General features: G+C 34.3%; 1 protein-coding gene across 1 annotated transcript; it reads right to left on the bottom strand.

Moving 5' to 3' along the window:
• Positions 1 to 503: 503 nt before the first annotated feature.
• On the bottom strand, positions 504 to 16,129 carry calcrlb (calcitonin receptor-like b). The gene is made up of 13 exons (XM_073851498.1): positions 16,058 to 16,129; positions 10,042 to 10,140; positions 9,585 to 9,732; positions 7,234 to 7,347; positions 7,035 to 7,147; positions 6,855 to 6,946; positions 6,636 to 6,762; positions 6,370 to 6,523; positions 6,208 to 6,268; positions 4,582 to 4,648; positions 3,676 to 3,894; positions 2,940 to 2,981; positions 504 to 1,803 (listed from the first exon to the last, which is right to left on the bottom strand). Exons 2-13 carry the CDS (start codon positions 10,090 to 10,092, stop codon positions 1,585 to 1,587), a joined length of 1,407 nt encoding a protein of 468 aa, XP_073707599.1. The 5' UTR covers positions 10,093 to 10,140; positions 16,058 to 16,129; the 3' UTR covers positions 504 to 1,584.
• Between the last annotated feature and the right edge of the window lie 244 nt (positions 16,130 to 16,373).

Below are 16,373 nucleotides of genomic sequence, written 5' to 3'. Positions count from 1 at the left end.
ATCATAAAATGTATTCCGCACGGCTCCGAGGTGTTAATAAAGGCCTCCTGAAGCAAGTAAATGTATTTGTGTAAGAAAACTATCCATATTTAAAACTTTATAAACCGTAATCTCTAGCTTCCACTAACCGTTGTATGCACATACATGATAAAGTGGCTTATGAAGTTTTAAATAGATATATTTTTCTTACACAAATGCATCAAATTGCTTCAGAATCCTTTTTTAAACCCTATAGCTGTGTAGAGGATGTTTTATGATGGATGGACGCATTTTATTGGACTTCTATTAGACTATTGAATCTGAACAGCCATTCACTGCCATTATAAAGCTTGGAAGAGCCAGGAAATTACAACTGTATTCATCTGAAAGAAGAAAGTCATATACACCTGGGATGACTTGAGGTTGAGTAAAGCATGGGGAATTTTTCATTTTTAGTTCATCCAAAAAGGAAAATTTTGCCATCATTTACTCAAACATGCATAAGACACAGACATAGAAATGCATTTACGTCTCAAAATATGAATGTTTATTTATCCAGCATGTGCACATCAAATGTTTTAAGAAACACAACAGTGAAAAAAAGCGGCAAACGCATCTGTATGTTCCAGACATAGAGACACAGATAGAGACCTCATCCCTGTTTGCAGATCTGAAGATCTCCAAAAACTGTAAACCCACATGTGCTAATGTAACTTGCTCTTGAACAACAAGACTCACCTATATGAACTACAGATAAATTAGTTTAAGAAAGATTCGATGAATCAAAAGTAAATAAGATAACCCTGCTGAAAAGACAAGCAGGAATTTACATGCTAGTCCAGACTGGTTTATCCTAAATGATCCATGAGCTGCTAGTCTTTTAGCAGTGGAATGGATGTATATTGACAGTGACTCTATTCAGTTTTTGGTTTCTTTAATCAAAGTATATATATATATACACACATATATAAAAACTCAGTACTCCTAAGAGACAATAAAACTTTTTGCATACATAGAATATATTGTCAATATTGCCCTGTATGTGGATAAAATTTCACATAAAATTAATCACATAACTGATAACAAGATAAAGTACAGGACAAACAAAAAGAGCAGGACAAGGTCATCCGTATTTTCTAGAACCACATCCGAGTGATTTTGTCTCTTCCATTGTTTATTCCTTCTCTGAGCCAGAATAATCCATAGATCCATAGATGTGGAATCCATCATCCGATGTATCCATGTGGCTCAACCTTCGCTTAAACAACACAGTGCCATAAAGTATAAAGCTTCATTAGGGTGTGATCCTCAGTTTGTAGTTTCACCCACAGAACATCCAACTGAAAGACAATGTGTGATGTTCCACTGAATCACAGTGGAAGAGGTTCACGTGACTTTAGTATTCCATATAAAATACAGTATTTTCTCCAGTTAGCATCCATAAACAGGAGATAACTAATGCCTCTACGGAAAAAGGAAAGGCTTCTGGGTGTCTGTAGTCCAAAGTAACCAGATGTAGGTCCAGTAGGCCTCTTCTCACACACATCTCAGTCAGTGGTCCTCTCCATGAGGCTGCTCTCCCAATGGTCAAAGAGTTCGAGTCTCTCACATGTACAGATTGTCTGATCGGAGAATGGTGGCCTCCATATTGTGAAAACTCTTTCCGTTTAGAGACTCCATGTGGCCGTCGATGCTGTAACATCGATGGACCTCCGTCATGGAGGAGGCCGTGTAGGATGCAGAACGCAGGGCGTCAGGGTTCATAATTGTGCTGCCAAACTGGATGCGATACTGGTTCCAGTGCCTTCGTAATACACCTTGCACCTAAACAAACAAAACAGAGATCAATATTAAGTATAATGACAAATATCTTTATGTTTTGAGCTATTAAGCTATTAAAAATGGACATTTACAGTTGAGGTCAAAAGTTTACATACACCTTGCAGAATCTCCAAATTGTTCATTCTTTTACCAGAATAAGAGGGATCATACAAAATGCATGTTTTTTTTTTATTTAGTACTGACCTGAATAAGAAATAACCCTGTTCAAAAGTTTACACACACTTGATTCTTAATACTATGTTGTTATCTGAATGATCCACATCTGTTTTTTTTTTGTTGTTGTTTTGTTTAGTAATAGTTGTTCATGTTCTTTTCACACTGAGGACAACTGAGGGACTCATATGCAACTATTACAGAAGGTTCAAACACTCACTGATGCTTCAAAAAGAAAAACAATGCATGAAGAGCCAGGGTGTAAACTTTTGAACAGAACAATATTTGCCTAAATATCATGTTTTACTCATTTAGAACTGTCCTTCAGAGGCTTCAGAAGATACTTACATGTTTCCCAGAAGACAAAATGAGTTAAATTTACCCTGATCTTTAAATTAAATAATTAATGCATCATTTTTTCTCTCTGTAGCATCAGTGAGCGTTTGAACCTTCTGTAATAGTTGCATATGAGCCCCTCAGTTGTCCTCAGTGTGAAAAGATTAATCTTAAAATCGCACAGGCATTGTTGGAAAGGGTTTAAATGCACAAAAATGCAGAAAAACCAAAGAATTTGTGGGACCTGAAGGATTTTTTCTGAAGAACAGCAGGCAGTTTATCTGTTCAGGATAAACAAGGGACTTATAAACAACTATCACTAAACAAAAACACAGCTGTGGATCATTCAGGTAATAACACAGTATTGATAATCAAGTGTATGTAAACTTTTGAACCGGGTAATTTTTATAAATTCAGCTATTATTTTCTCTTGTGGCCTACATGTAAGCGTCTTTTATGTGAAATATCTTATTCAGGTCAGTACTACATAAAAAATAACATGTATTTTGTATGATCCCTCTTATTTTGGTAAAATAATTGACATTTTGCAGATTCTGCAAGGTGTATGTAAACTTTTGACTTCAACTGTATGTTTCAATTTCAACTGAAATTGTACAAAAATTGCTTACCTCACTATTGAAAAAGCAAAATATAGTGGCAACCAAAAGGCCCTGTGGGGAAAAAAAGAATAAATAATTTTATACATTTCAAATTCTTTCTATAAGCTTCAAAGTTACAGATTTTTTTCTAGTGTAAACAAATTTGTATAGTATGGAGGAACATAAGTGCCAATTAATTAAATTATGGAGAAGTAGAAGTGCCAATTAAATTAAATATAAAAAGGAAAAAAAAAAATTATTATTGTATTAATTTACAATAAATATGTAAATAAATCACTTCTCAAATTAACAAAAAATGTAGATTTAATAGATTCAAATGAGATTTTTTTAAAAAACTTTTAAATTAATGATTTAAAATTCTGTTAAAACTAACTATATATATTATATCACAAATACATAACAATACGATTTATATTCTTTTAACGCAACATTACAATTTTTGTAGAATTTACAAGCTGCTTTTCCTATTTTATTTGTCAAGCTGGTTAAAATGGTGTAATTTAATGTCGATAAATGTGTTTGATCTATGCAATTCAATGGAGGTTGCCTATAAGAATGAGCTTTTAGTTATCTATTTTATTGTTATATTTAACTTCATTTTTAAACATAAATAAAATAAAATAAAATTAAATAAATAAAATTTGAATTTGAATATTTATTTGGTCCAAGGTGATTTATTTGCATTTTTATTTGTTTAAATAATAAAATGATAATTAATTCCTTTCCTACTGTCAACAAAACCTACCTGGTAATGCATAAGTATGTTCATTGTGTGCATAAATATCTCGGAGGCGAGCCGTCCATCAGGTTTGTAGGGCAGCAATAAGTACTGAATTCCCAGCAGAGGAACCAGGATTAAGGTGGCCCTGACGGCCCTCATGTACAAACTGGATTCAGCCTGGTGGGTAACCTTCAGCTTGGTGATCAACACTCTCACGATGTTTAATAGGAAGAAGAGGTTCACCTAAGAAAACCAAGCAGAGCAAAGAACAACTAAAAAGAGAGAAAAAGAAAAGCCTTGTACTCCAAAACCAAAAAGTGGTGAACCAAACAATTTGAGAATTGGTTATTGATTGGTTATATATTTCAACACAATCTAATGGTGATTTGTCACTATTATACACATTTGCAAATTGGTATGGACTCATTTGTATGAATTTGTATGATCTCTCTAATGCGTACTTTTTTTCCCCCCTAAAATTCGTAAATTTTGTATTTATCCACATCATACAAATTAAATATCTCATAAAATTGTTACGTTTTCCTGTGAGACTGGGTTGGATATTCGTCATCAACAACCATTCTGAATGTCTAAATATCCCTGTTAAACAATAAATGTTAATAATGACAAAAAATCAGCTTAAAACTGGCAGTTGCAGCACTGCAGAAGTCAGTCCAAGATTCATTTGATACTGACCATGTGTTCATTACATGCTTTTTATGGGCTGCACTGAAATTCATTTCCTAATCAGAATTGACCTCAACACAAACAACAAAGAGAACACGGCACTTTGATTAAAACTGCCAAAGCCTAAGCTGATTTCTTGAAATCAAGATCATGCACATACATTTCCTAGGGTGGGTAGAAGATAAACAACAGAGATAAAGTGTGAGAAAATGAAATAGTGAGAGAGAAAAAAAACAAACTTACCAACAGGGCTGCACAGATGGGACCATGAATAATGTAAAGCAGAGAAGTGTTCGAGCTTATCCAACAGCTGTGGACAAAAGCGTTAAGAAAAGTTCAGATTTTCGGAAAGCAGAACCAATGAATGCATGAACATTGTGTTAAACGTTCAGTGACATCACTGCTATGATTTCATAAGATGTTCTACAGAGTCTCTGTCTGGTCAGTGTATTCCTGTGTCCTGACAAAAAAGTTTGACAATGAATTTGAAATCAAAAACTAATTCAGTTTTTAAAACTGCTTGAATGCTCTAAGATTTTTTTTCAATAGCATAATCAAAAAATGTTTTTTCGTGCAGTCTGAATTTAATGTGACATGAGAGCAAAAAAAAAAAAATGCATTAAGGGTCAAAAGTTTGGAATAATTCATATTTTTTTAATGTTGAATGAAAGAAATGTTTAATGCTCACCAAGGCTGCATTTATTTAATCACAAATACAGTAAAAAAAACAGTAATTACCAATGTTAAAAACAGCTTTTTAAAGAAAAATTCAAATGAGCAAAATTTTAAGTAACATTTTAGTCACCTTTGTCAAAAAAATGTGTTTATCCTTTTTAAAATATTAATTGAAATATTAATTTAATAACCCAACACCTTTGAATGGTAGTGTATCACAGTTTACAGAAAACATTAAACAGTACGACTGTTTTCAACATTAATAATAATAAATCTGAAGCACCAGATCATAATTATTATAATATATATAATATAATATATTATATAATATTTCACAATATTGCAGTTTTTACAGTTTTTTTCGCCAAATACAGGCTGCCCTTTTGAGCACAAGAGGAGCCTTCCAAAAGATGTCTTAAAAAATATTAATTTTTCCAAACTTTTTGGAAGTGTATATTAACACAGTGTATATATTACATAACATTAAAATGTGCTTGGAAAAGAATATGGTTGATACTGTAAAAATAAGTATTTTATAACAGAAATATGTGACCTTGGACCTTGGTCTTAAGTAGCACTGGTATATTTGTAGCAATAGCCAAAAATACATAAAATGAACGCCATTAAAATACATAAATACAAAATAATACGTATGGGTCAAAATTATTGATTTTTCTTTTATGCCAAAAATCATTAGTATATTAAGTAAAGATCATGTTCCATGAAAACATTTTGTACATTTCCTACTGTAAATATATCAAAACTTAATTTTTGATTAGTAATATGCATTGCTAAAAACTTAATTTGAACCATTTTAAAGGCGATATTCTCAATATTTCGATTTTTTTGCACCCTCACATTCCAGATTTTCAAATAGATGTGTCTCGACCTAATATTATCCTATCCTAACAAACCATACATCGATGAAAAAATTATTTATTCAGCTTTCAGGTGATGTATAAATTTCAATTTCGAAAAATGTACCCTTATGACTTGTTTTGGGTCCAGGGTCACATATAAAAAACTGTTATCTACAGTAGCTTAGTAAGTAACTACTGTATGACCACTTATTAGCGGGAGAGGAAATGTTAAAAGAAATCCTCAAATTCCTCAAAAGAAATGTATATGGAATCATTATGGAACCAGAATCATTAAACACTCAGAACTCTTAAATTCTTATTAGATTTTACTCACTTGTCATTGTAGTAATAACTTCGGGATATTGCATGGATAAATGCAGGTATTAATGGGAAGCCTGAAAAACATTTGAAAAGAATAAAATCACTAAATATAAAAAAGAAAACAGAAAGCTGCTTTATTTTGGTGCATTTTAGCGAGGTGATTAAAAACACATACCCCATCCAAGGAGGTAATACCACATGAGGTGCTGCTTCTCAGCAAACACTGCCACCACAATGAGTGTGTGCAAGTAGATTCCCTCACACAACATCCAGAAGTAGTTACAGCCCAGGAGATAATGGTGGATAAACACAGACACTTTGCAACTCACCTGGGAGAAAAAAAAAAAAACATCAAGGTGAAATCAATATGACTTTCTTAATACACATCCCTGGATATAATGTGGGTGACATGACAGTCCACTGCTCGTTTTGTACACTTACTGGGTTGGCTTGTGTTACTTCTTGGTTGTTTGCAACACAAGTGAAAAAGATGATGGTTATAACCGAGTTCAGCACAAAAGAGAAGAACAGATTCTTGTGTAGAGTTATTCTTTGACAACTTAAGCTCCTGAGTGAAAGAAAACAGTAAACTATATTAGACTGAGTGGAAAGAGAGTTATGTTTATAGGATGTGGCATCCAAATTTTTTACATTACTTACTTAAAATAAAAAAATATCCCCAGAGAAGTAAACAAGGATATTAGCGACAATGCATGACCAATCAAAGCCAAGTAGTAGAGATTAAGTGCTGTCTGAAAGGAAGGAACAAAAGAAAGAAATAAGTTAGATATACAAAACTTTCCATATTTCCAAGACAGATTGGATCACTATAGTCCTCACCCTTTTGTGATCATTAGACATATGCGTACAGCCTGTGTAATTTGTCCAAGTTCTGTTACTCTCTGGGTGAACGAACCAATGGCCTGTTTCAGTACAAATCTTTGTCGCCATTTCTGATAAAACATAATTTGGATTAGTCAGACTTTTATATCAAGTATGAAGTAAACTTCATTCAAAATAAATCTAACGTGGGACTTACCTGAGGTGTCAAAATCATTATAGTAGTCTGGACAGTGCTGGGCTGAAGTGACTCCTGCTTCCAAATCGTCCCAGCACAGCCATCCATCCCAGGTCCGTTTACACATTGAACCATCTGCAATACAGTTATTTTCAGTTATTAATAACATAAGGAATTGGAATCGTAATCTTGTAGTCTTGGTCTTTCTTAGACCACGTAAAATGGGTCTTAGTATTTGGTGTCTACATTTGGCAGCCAGCTTCTCAGACAAGACTGCTGCACAATAAATAAGGCTACAGAAGGCTACAAAATCTGCACAGTAGAAATCAAAATTTTACATACACCTTGCAGAATCTGCAAAATGTTAATTATTTGACCAAAATAGGAGGGATCATACAAAATGCATGTTGTTTTTTATTAAATTGTACGGACCTGAATTCGAGATTTCACATGAAATACATTTACACATAGTTCACAAGAGAAAATAATAGTTCAATTTATAAAAATGACCCCGTTCAAAAGTTTTCATACACTTGATTCTTATTACTGCGTTGTTACCTGAATGATCCACAGCTGTGTTTTTTTTTGTCCCTTGTTTGTCCTGAACAGTAAAACTTCACGCAGTTCACAAATTCTGTGGTTTTTCAGCATTTTTGTGACTTTGAACCCTTACAAAAAATTACTGTATGATTTTGAGATCCATCTTTTTACACTGAGGACAACTGAGAGACTCATATGCAACTATCACACAAGGTTCAAGCGCTCACTGATGCTCCAGAAAGAAAAACGATGCATTAAGAGCCAGGGGTGTAAACTTTTGAACAGAATGAAAATGTGTACATTTTTCTTATTTTTCCTAAATATCATGTTTTTTTTTTTTTCATTTAGTATTGCCCTTAAGAAGCTACAGAAGACACTTACTTTCCCAGAAGATAAGTGAAATTTACCCTGATCTTCAAATTTAAGAAGTTTTCACTTCCCAGCTCTTACTGCATCATGTTTCCTTCTGAAGCATCAGAGAACGTTTGAACTTTCTGTAATAGTTGCTATGAGTCCCTCAGTTGTCCTCAGTGTGAAAAGATGGATCTCAAAATCATCCAGTCATTGTTGGAAAGGGCTCAAATACACAAAAATGCTGAAAAACCACAAACTTTTGAACGGGGTCATTTTTATAAATGTAACTTATTTTTTCTTGTGGACTATATGCAAATGTCTTTTTATGTTAAATATCTTATTCAGGTCAGTACTAAATAAAATGCATTTTGTATGATTTTAGTATGAATTTTGTATGATTTTTGTATGAAACTGTAAACTCCTGACTTCAACTGTATACACACACACACACACACACACACACACACACACATTTTGATTGTCATTTTCAATATTATAGTTCTTTCTCTCATTAAAGTCAATAAAACGGTGGCTTTCCAGCCAGTAAGACCTTCGGAACACAAATTAAGATATTTTTGATGAAATCTAAAGCTTACAAAACTGACACGTTCAATATTTTATTGATGTCCTTACTACCTTTCTGGGCCTTGTAAGTTGTGTTGCTGTCTATGCAGGGCCAGAAAGCTTTTGGATTTCATCAAAAATATCTTTATTTGTGTTCCGAAGATGAACAACGGTCTTACGGGTTTGGAACAACATGAGAGTGCATAATGACAGAATTTTCATTTTTGGGTGAATTATCCCTTTAAGTACACAACCTTGTCCCTTTGTCTTTTTTCTAATTCTTTTTTGCTTTATTCAAATTTTACAATGCTGTAAATCACCTTAGTTAGCTGTGTTGGTTTGTGGCTCTTTAATGAAGACTTATTTTTTAAATCTCTATGGGAAAAATGAATAAAAACCATGTCCAGAAAATGTGGGTGACTCTGTTGCACTCTATACATGTTGTATCTTATCTTTCTAGTGAGCTGCAAATGGATGCTAAATTTTGGGGTCTTTGCCAAACAGCTTCTAACAGCAGTTACAGAACATCCGTCTCCCCTTGTCAAGCTTTAATCACCATCCTTCAATTGTAACATGTGTCTCATAGACAGCAATGAATCTTAATTCAGAGGCCAGATAGGCTTCTGTAGATGAACAAATGCATGTAGTAGGAAACACCCCACAGAATGCTTCCATTTAATCATCTGTTCAAATAGGAGGCTTCCTGTACGTCCCAGAATGATATCCAGATCATATCCCCTAATATTCTTAAGAGCATCCAAGTTAGAGACTGACTCAGACTGAGGGCAGAAAATAAACCTCCCTTTTACAGAGGAATTCTGTAACTGCCATGACTTCCCACAAACTAAATGTCAGGGTGTAGTTTATAGCTATTGCACATAGTCAAGAATCTTTGTGAAACAAGGACCTCTTACCTGTTCTGTTGTGATTAGTGTCTTTCATAATCTTCTGATAACATTCAAACTGGGCGGTCAAAATATTGTGACGGGTGAAGTCCATTTCATGGGCGTTCTTTTGTGCCGTACCTCCAGTGTTGTTCTCTGAGAGGACCACCACAAAAAACTATTGAACAAAAAGAGATCAACAATGACATTAGATGACGAAAAACAGAAATGGCAGATACATAAACCTTCGAAAACAAATCTTTGTTTGTCCGCCAGTACCTTTGAGTTGCATAATAGTTGAGCACATGTAACGCACTCCAAAAAAATTACTGATTCTTTGCAGAGTACTTAAAAACTTTTCATGGATCAGTTTGTTTTGTTACACTTAAAAAACAAAACAATAAATAGCTAGCCAGCAGGTTAACTCATTAAAATGATATGAATCTGTGTATACATTTATATAAAATTATTTAAGACAAACAAATACCTCAGAGGTTACCAACAGAAAGAGAAATGAGGTAATCCAGCATCCAAACATGGTTCCACTGTTTGGCTTTCGTGTATCCAAATGATCTGAGTGTTTCCGCTGAAAGCAAACAGAGTAATCTGTTTTACATCCAAAGAAGTAAGCGATTAGACACTTTACTAGTAGATTCGGGTTAATTGTTCAGCTAAAACAAAGAGTGTAGGTGAGCTAAAATGAAAATATGAAATTAGGGAATTCCCTAAAGAATTTCTGACAGTTATTTTTGTCAAGCTGACAGTAAATTGTCAGTTCCAAGAAAACAAGCCATTGGAGCCAGGTGAACTGTCGACCTATTGTCGCTCCCAGGAGTGCAGTAACAGCGCTGTTGTTAAGTTGGAAAAGAGGGCAGAATCAAAGCCTGCTTTACATGAAAGTTCAGTCCATCGGGAAGCCGGTAATCGCCACAAAAGGCAAGAAGGCATCATTAAACTTGCATTACACGGTTCACCGTGGCTGCTTTGGCTCGGTTGATATAGATAACATCATAAATCAGTTTCAAAGCAAAGGAAGATCTGTTTTAGCCACAATAAAGTTGCTCGCAAAAAAGTATTCACTATTTTTACATGCTAATGTTTTATGACATCCTGAACTACAGTTTGATTATACGCAACCCCGGTTTATTCTTTTTATGGTGTTCCATGTGGAACTATCAGAGCATTCCAAAACATCTTTAACATCTGCCTTGATTCTGTTGTTATTTCCTTTTTAAATTAATACCTGTCGGTATGGCCATGGCCAAGGGGCTGAAACGTCATGTGATTCTTTTGTTCGGCCTCCAAACATTTCCTGCTTGGATGGGGACCCGAAACCACATGACTAGACTCATATGTGGAAAATTATCCATTTGGATTTGTCTTTAGTCTCAAAAATGAACATGCTTCCCAGAAGTCCAGACAAAGTGAATTAGCGAACGTGTGGTTTTTTTATAACTTCCATTTGGATAGGAAATATTTCTCGATGCAAAATGGCAATAATCGTGACTTTTGAAGAACTTTCTGTGTACGATTTTTCAATTGCACTCCTGTAATGATACCAGTATTTTGCTTCATAAATAATGATAAAGGTATTATACAGTCAGACCAAAATTTATTCAGACACCAATGCTTAGTAGTTTAGAAAATGGTAATAAAATATGACGAGTTAAACTGTGTCAGAACAAATTCATCTTGATAATGTCAAATAACTTTTGTTCAGTCTGTGGTGTAAAAATGAAAGAAAAAAGCAATACATGGTCAGGTCAAAGTGTCTAAAAAAATTTTGGTCCCAATTTTTTATCAATATTACTGGTATATTCTTAAAAAAAAGGTGCTATAAAAGATTCTTCAAGTGATGCCATAGATTAGAAGAACCATTTTTGGTTCTACAAAGAACCATTCAGTCAAAGCTTCTTTAAAGAACCATCTGTTTCTTACCTTTATATAATCTGAAGAACCTTCTTTTGCCACACTTTAGCCTTTTCTGAAACAGAAAGGTTCTTCAGATGTTAAAGGTTCTTTACGGAACCATTTAAACAAAAAAGGTTCTTCTATGGCATCATGAAGCACCTTTATTTTTAAGAGTGTAGTCCACAGTATGAAGAATTTTTAGGTAAATATGTCATAGTTTACTTTATTTTGCTATCTTCACTTACATAAACTATAACGTCACTAGTGCCACAATTGCATGAATTATACATTGATTATACAAAAGTGTGTGTGTGTACACATTATAAAACTCCATTCTAAAGCTTCCTTCTAACTTCACTTTTTCTGACCCGTTTTGACATTTTGTTGCCAATTTAGCCATGTGTTTTCCTCAAGAAACCACAACCGCAAAGAATCAGAGTAACCATTTCATTAAGTTTGACAACCTAAAATAATGAATTTTTGACTTATTTTTTGTAAAGCAAACTTATTTTTGTGAAATGTTTTGTTTAAATTACACTTGATTAGATGTAATCTAATTTAAATACAATTATTGTCATACATTTTTAACTGTTGCTGAAGTTTTTTTGGTGGGACACTGAATGCCTACTGTAGCTTTCCATCCAGAATGAGATCTCTGACAACAGCTACAAATCACACCTCCAGAAATTTCAATGCAAAATGACAGACTTCATAAACTATTTCTGTTTGAATTGGTAGATCAGACTCTGTAGATTTATCTAACTCAGAATACTGCACAACCCAGGAATGTTTTAGTTACAAGGTCAATAAATGTCATTAATGTCTCTCTACAGTATCCACTGTGTCAGATTTTGTAAAATAAGACATACAAAATGTGCTGTGCTGTGGGCCCTCAGGACCAGGACCGAAAATAACTCCTATACAACACATCTCTGTGCAATTTTTAGTGTTACTCTCTCCTAATATGCAGAGATAACTTTAAGACATTGGTGGAATGTGTTACATTGCTCGATTTGAACATCCCAGCCAGCTCAACATAGCAACAGACAGCGTTCTGGAAACGTGTTTGAAAACATTAGTCAACTGTGTCTGTCAATTGACTCTTCGCAAAAACCCACCCTCTTTAGTTACTGTTGCTATGTCCGACAAACAATGCCGCTCTCACACTACAGATCATGTTCTCACGCAGTGAAAAATACATTGCGGAGCAAAAAGGAAACTTTAGGCTTTTAAAATGTCAACAATAAATACTGTTATGTGGCTCTATAATGTTTCGTGACAGATCACTGTTTTGCCTTATTTGATCATGACGTGTCAATTGATCGTCGACATAAAGCCCGAAAAAAACATGAATGAACATCAGAACATATTTTATTTCAATCACAGAAAGACGTCAGTGTACGTAGGCCTGGTTTCACAGACAGGGCTTAGACTAAGTCAAGTTTAGGCCATAGTTCATTTAGGACGTTTAAGTCATTTTTAAAAGCATGCCTCAGAAAAAACATTACTGTTGTACATCTTGAGACAAAACAAAGGCACAGATATATTTTAAGATCAGTCAGTGCAAGTTCCTTTCCGTTAAAACAGCTCAGCCTTGTCTGTAAAATTGGGGGACAATGTTTCAAGTTTAAGTCCCCCGAAGTTAATCTACTCTCCTGTCTGATTTGTTTGTCAGACATAATGGTGGATTCGCCATTATGATTGGTCAGATCACCTGTCAATCAAGCTCTTTGTGAAGGGTCAATTGCATTAGTTGTAACCTTTACATTACAGTCACCATTCCTCCAGTGTGTGTCCAACTGTTTCTAGTTTAGCCAACTTTGTGCCAGGAGTATTTGCAGAACATATTTGCCTTAAAGGAGAAGTTCACTTCCAGAACAAAACTTTACAGATAATTTACTCATCCCCTTGTCATCTAAGATGTTCATGTCTTTCTTTCATCAGTCATGAAGAAATTATGTACTTTGAGGAAAACATTTTAGGATTTCTCTCCATATAATGGACTTCTATGGCGCCCGCGAGTTTAAACTTCCAAAATGCAGTTTAAATGCAGCTTCACAGGGCTCTAAATCATCTCAGCCAAGCAAGAAAGGTCTTATCTAGTGAAACAATGGTTTATTTAAAAAAATAAATAAATAAAATTATATACTTTTTAATCTTAAATGCTTGTCTTGTCTAGCACTGCGTGTACTCTGTGTATTTTGTTTGAAGACATTTCGGGTATGTCGAAAAACTCCCATCTCCTTTTCTCCTCCAACCCTAAAAATCGTCTTACATTGCTGCAGAAGTACCGACCCAGTGTTTACAAAGTGAACATGCAAAGATGATCAAACGCCCTTTACAAAAAAAAAGGTAAAACAGCGATGTAAGACAATTTTGAAGTTGGAGGAGAAAATTGAATTGGAGTTTTTCGAGTCTTGAAGTGGAATACACAAAGTTTACACAGAACTAGCATGAGCATTTGAGGTTAAAAAAAAAGTATATAAATTTTACTCTCGGCTGGGATCGTTTAAACTTTAGAGCCCTTTGAAGCTGCATTTAAACTGCATTTTGGAAGTTCAAACTCACGGTCACCATAAAAGTCCACTATATGCAGAGAAGTTCTGAAATGCTTTCCTCAAAAAACATAATTTCTTTACGACTGAAGAAAGAAAGACGTGAACATCTTGGGTGACAAGAGGGTAAGTAAGTAAATTGACCATACATTTTTCTTCTAGAAGTGAACTTCTCCTTTAATGTAAATCACCATCAGTGTAAAAATGTATGTTTCTGGAGGTTCAGCATTTATCGGAATGCAAAAACTTAATCTAGTAAGCTCCAAACCCTGACAAATCCACTCTGAGTCCTTCATTCAAGATTTATTCAGATTCGACCTAAAACATTTGTATTGTGCGAAATTCCTGTCATTTTATAAAACAGATTAATCAGAGAAGCAATATTGAATATTTTAAGAACTAAAGTTCAGAAAGAAATGTAATATAAAATATAATGAGAGTGCTTTCTTCGTTAACTCAAGACTGTGAAAATAGTGCGCCTTGATGAATGACATTTCTTAATCGGTTGAACATTGTCCTGATGACTGATTTTACAATAAATCTACATTAATAAGACAGTGACATGATGAAAGAAATACAAAAACAGTCCATAAAACTACTATGAAACTTAAAGAGAGGAAAAACAGCTATAAATCTGGCCATTCTGGTGTTGGCGGTGAGCATAAATCACTTAGGTGTCAGTCTAATAGGAATGTGAAAATAAAGTGTTTTCCTAGACATTTTGGATGATTGGATGACCCCAACATTTGGTGGAAAAACAGAGGGCTGAAACATGATAACTTTTTGCCCTTCCTGTGAAACGAAAGGAGTGGTTTATAGATGTGACTTTCTCAGAGACCCCTCTCTCTCATACCCAAACCCTCCCACCTATTCCCTCCCTCCCTTTCTCTCCTGTCACTCTCTCTCTGCTGGGCCTGGTCGCAAAAAGCCACTCTCCAGATATTAAATCAGGAAGCCCACTGACAGTTAGTTTAACTCATGTCCGTTTTAGGAAACACCCATGGATATAACACCAAAATTTTCCACTCTTCCCTCATAAGCGTTTATCTTAAAGTGACACAGCATAAAGTTGTATCAAGCGGAAATGATGCGCATACTCATAAAGATAACTATTATAATTTCAATTAAATAATTCTGTCAGTTTTAAAGAAATTTAAATAGCTAGACTCTCATGAAGGAAGGTTTTGCATGTGGGTGTGTGAAATGTGTAAGCAGTCAACATTTATATTTACATAACAATAATACTGAATCAAGTATTATACAATTCAAAATAATATTGTCAGAACCATTCGACACATCTAAATAGTTTTAAGACTTTTCTTTAAAAAGGTCTTCTTTAAAATTTGTGCTTTAAGTATTTAGTTATGTTTTTAATAAAGTGTCCAAGAGATTCATTATCCTGAACAAAACAAATAATTGCCATATGTAAATAAACACACATTTTACACAATATTTAAATTAATAATAGTTTAAAAAATGTGTAGTTTCTGTACAATGCTTATAATCTTAAAATGGCCAAACATTTGGCAGATATATGACATATTAATCAATAATATCAGTTTATCACTGCTGTTAGTATATTGTAACGTAAACTCACCATTTTATTTGTGTATAATATTTAAATGTCATTGCATATGTAATCATTCTGATCACTTATTAATGTAATACTTAAACATTCTAGTCAAACTGAGATCATTAACGGTCAGACTCTTAACTAAAAAAGTAATTCAGTCTAAGTTGGTACAACCTTTCAAGTTTTAAAGGTTCTTCAATAACAACCAAAAATAAAAATACAAATCATCAAATTTAGAGTGACTCATCAGGCTAACAGCGAGTACAGAATTAACAGAAATGAATTACTTAAAGAAATAAATTAAAATACGTTTTCTGTTTCAGTTCTGAGCACTATGTCAAAAGCAGGATGTAGTAAAGTTTACTTACGTGCGCAGTGAGTTTATATAGAAACCATGAACGAGAAATAAGCGTCGTAAGAATACATCTACATGTTGACACATATTGATAAATTCTCGCTCTTACCTCGTTTGCTCGGTCCTCTGTTTTCCGCTGCGGCAGTACGTAGTGTGTAGTGTGTACTGGGAGATGTGCTCGGTGATGAGTTGAGGCCCCTGAAGCAGCAAAGGAGTGTGTAACGGGTTTCCTGTGACATCACGCCGCTCATCTGAGTGTCCCGTTACACTGCAAACGAACGAGGGAGCGTTCTAGTTCTGTCGCGTCGCCAGCCTCCCTGACACTATGTAAATACGACTTACATTCTGTACCCGCTGAAAATATTAAATACATGTTTAATGTAAAAAAAAGTGCCTGCTGTAGCCTACATTTAATATTTAGGTTT

Source organism: Garra rufa, chromosome 12 (assembly GCF_049309525.1).
Source record: "Garra rufa chromosome 12, GarRuf1.0, whole genome shotgun sequence".
Classification (NCBI taxonomy): Eukaryota; Metazoa; Chordata; class Actinopteri; order Cypriniformes; family Cyprinidae; genus Garra; species Garra rufa.
Note: the sequence above shows the minus strand (reverse complement) of the source record. Positions and strands in the feature narration are given on the sequence as shown.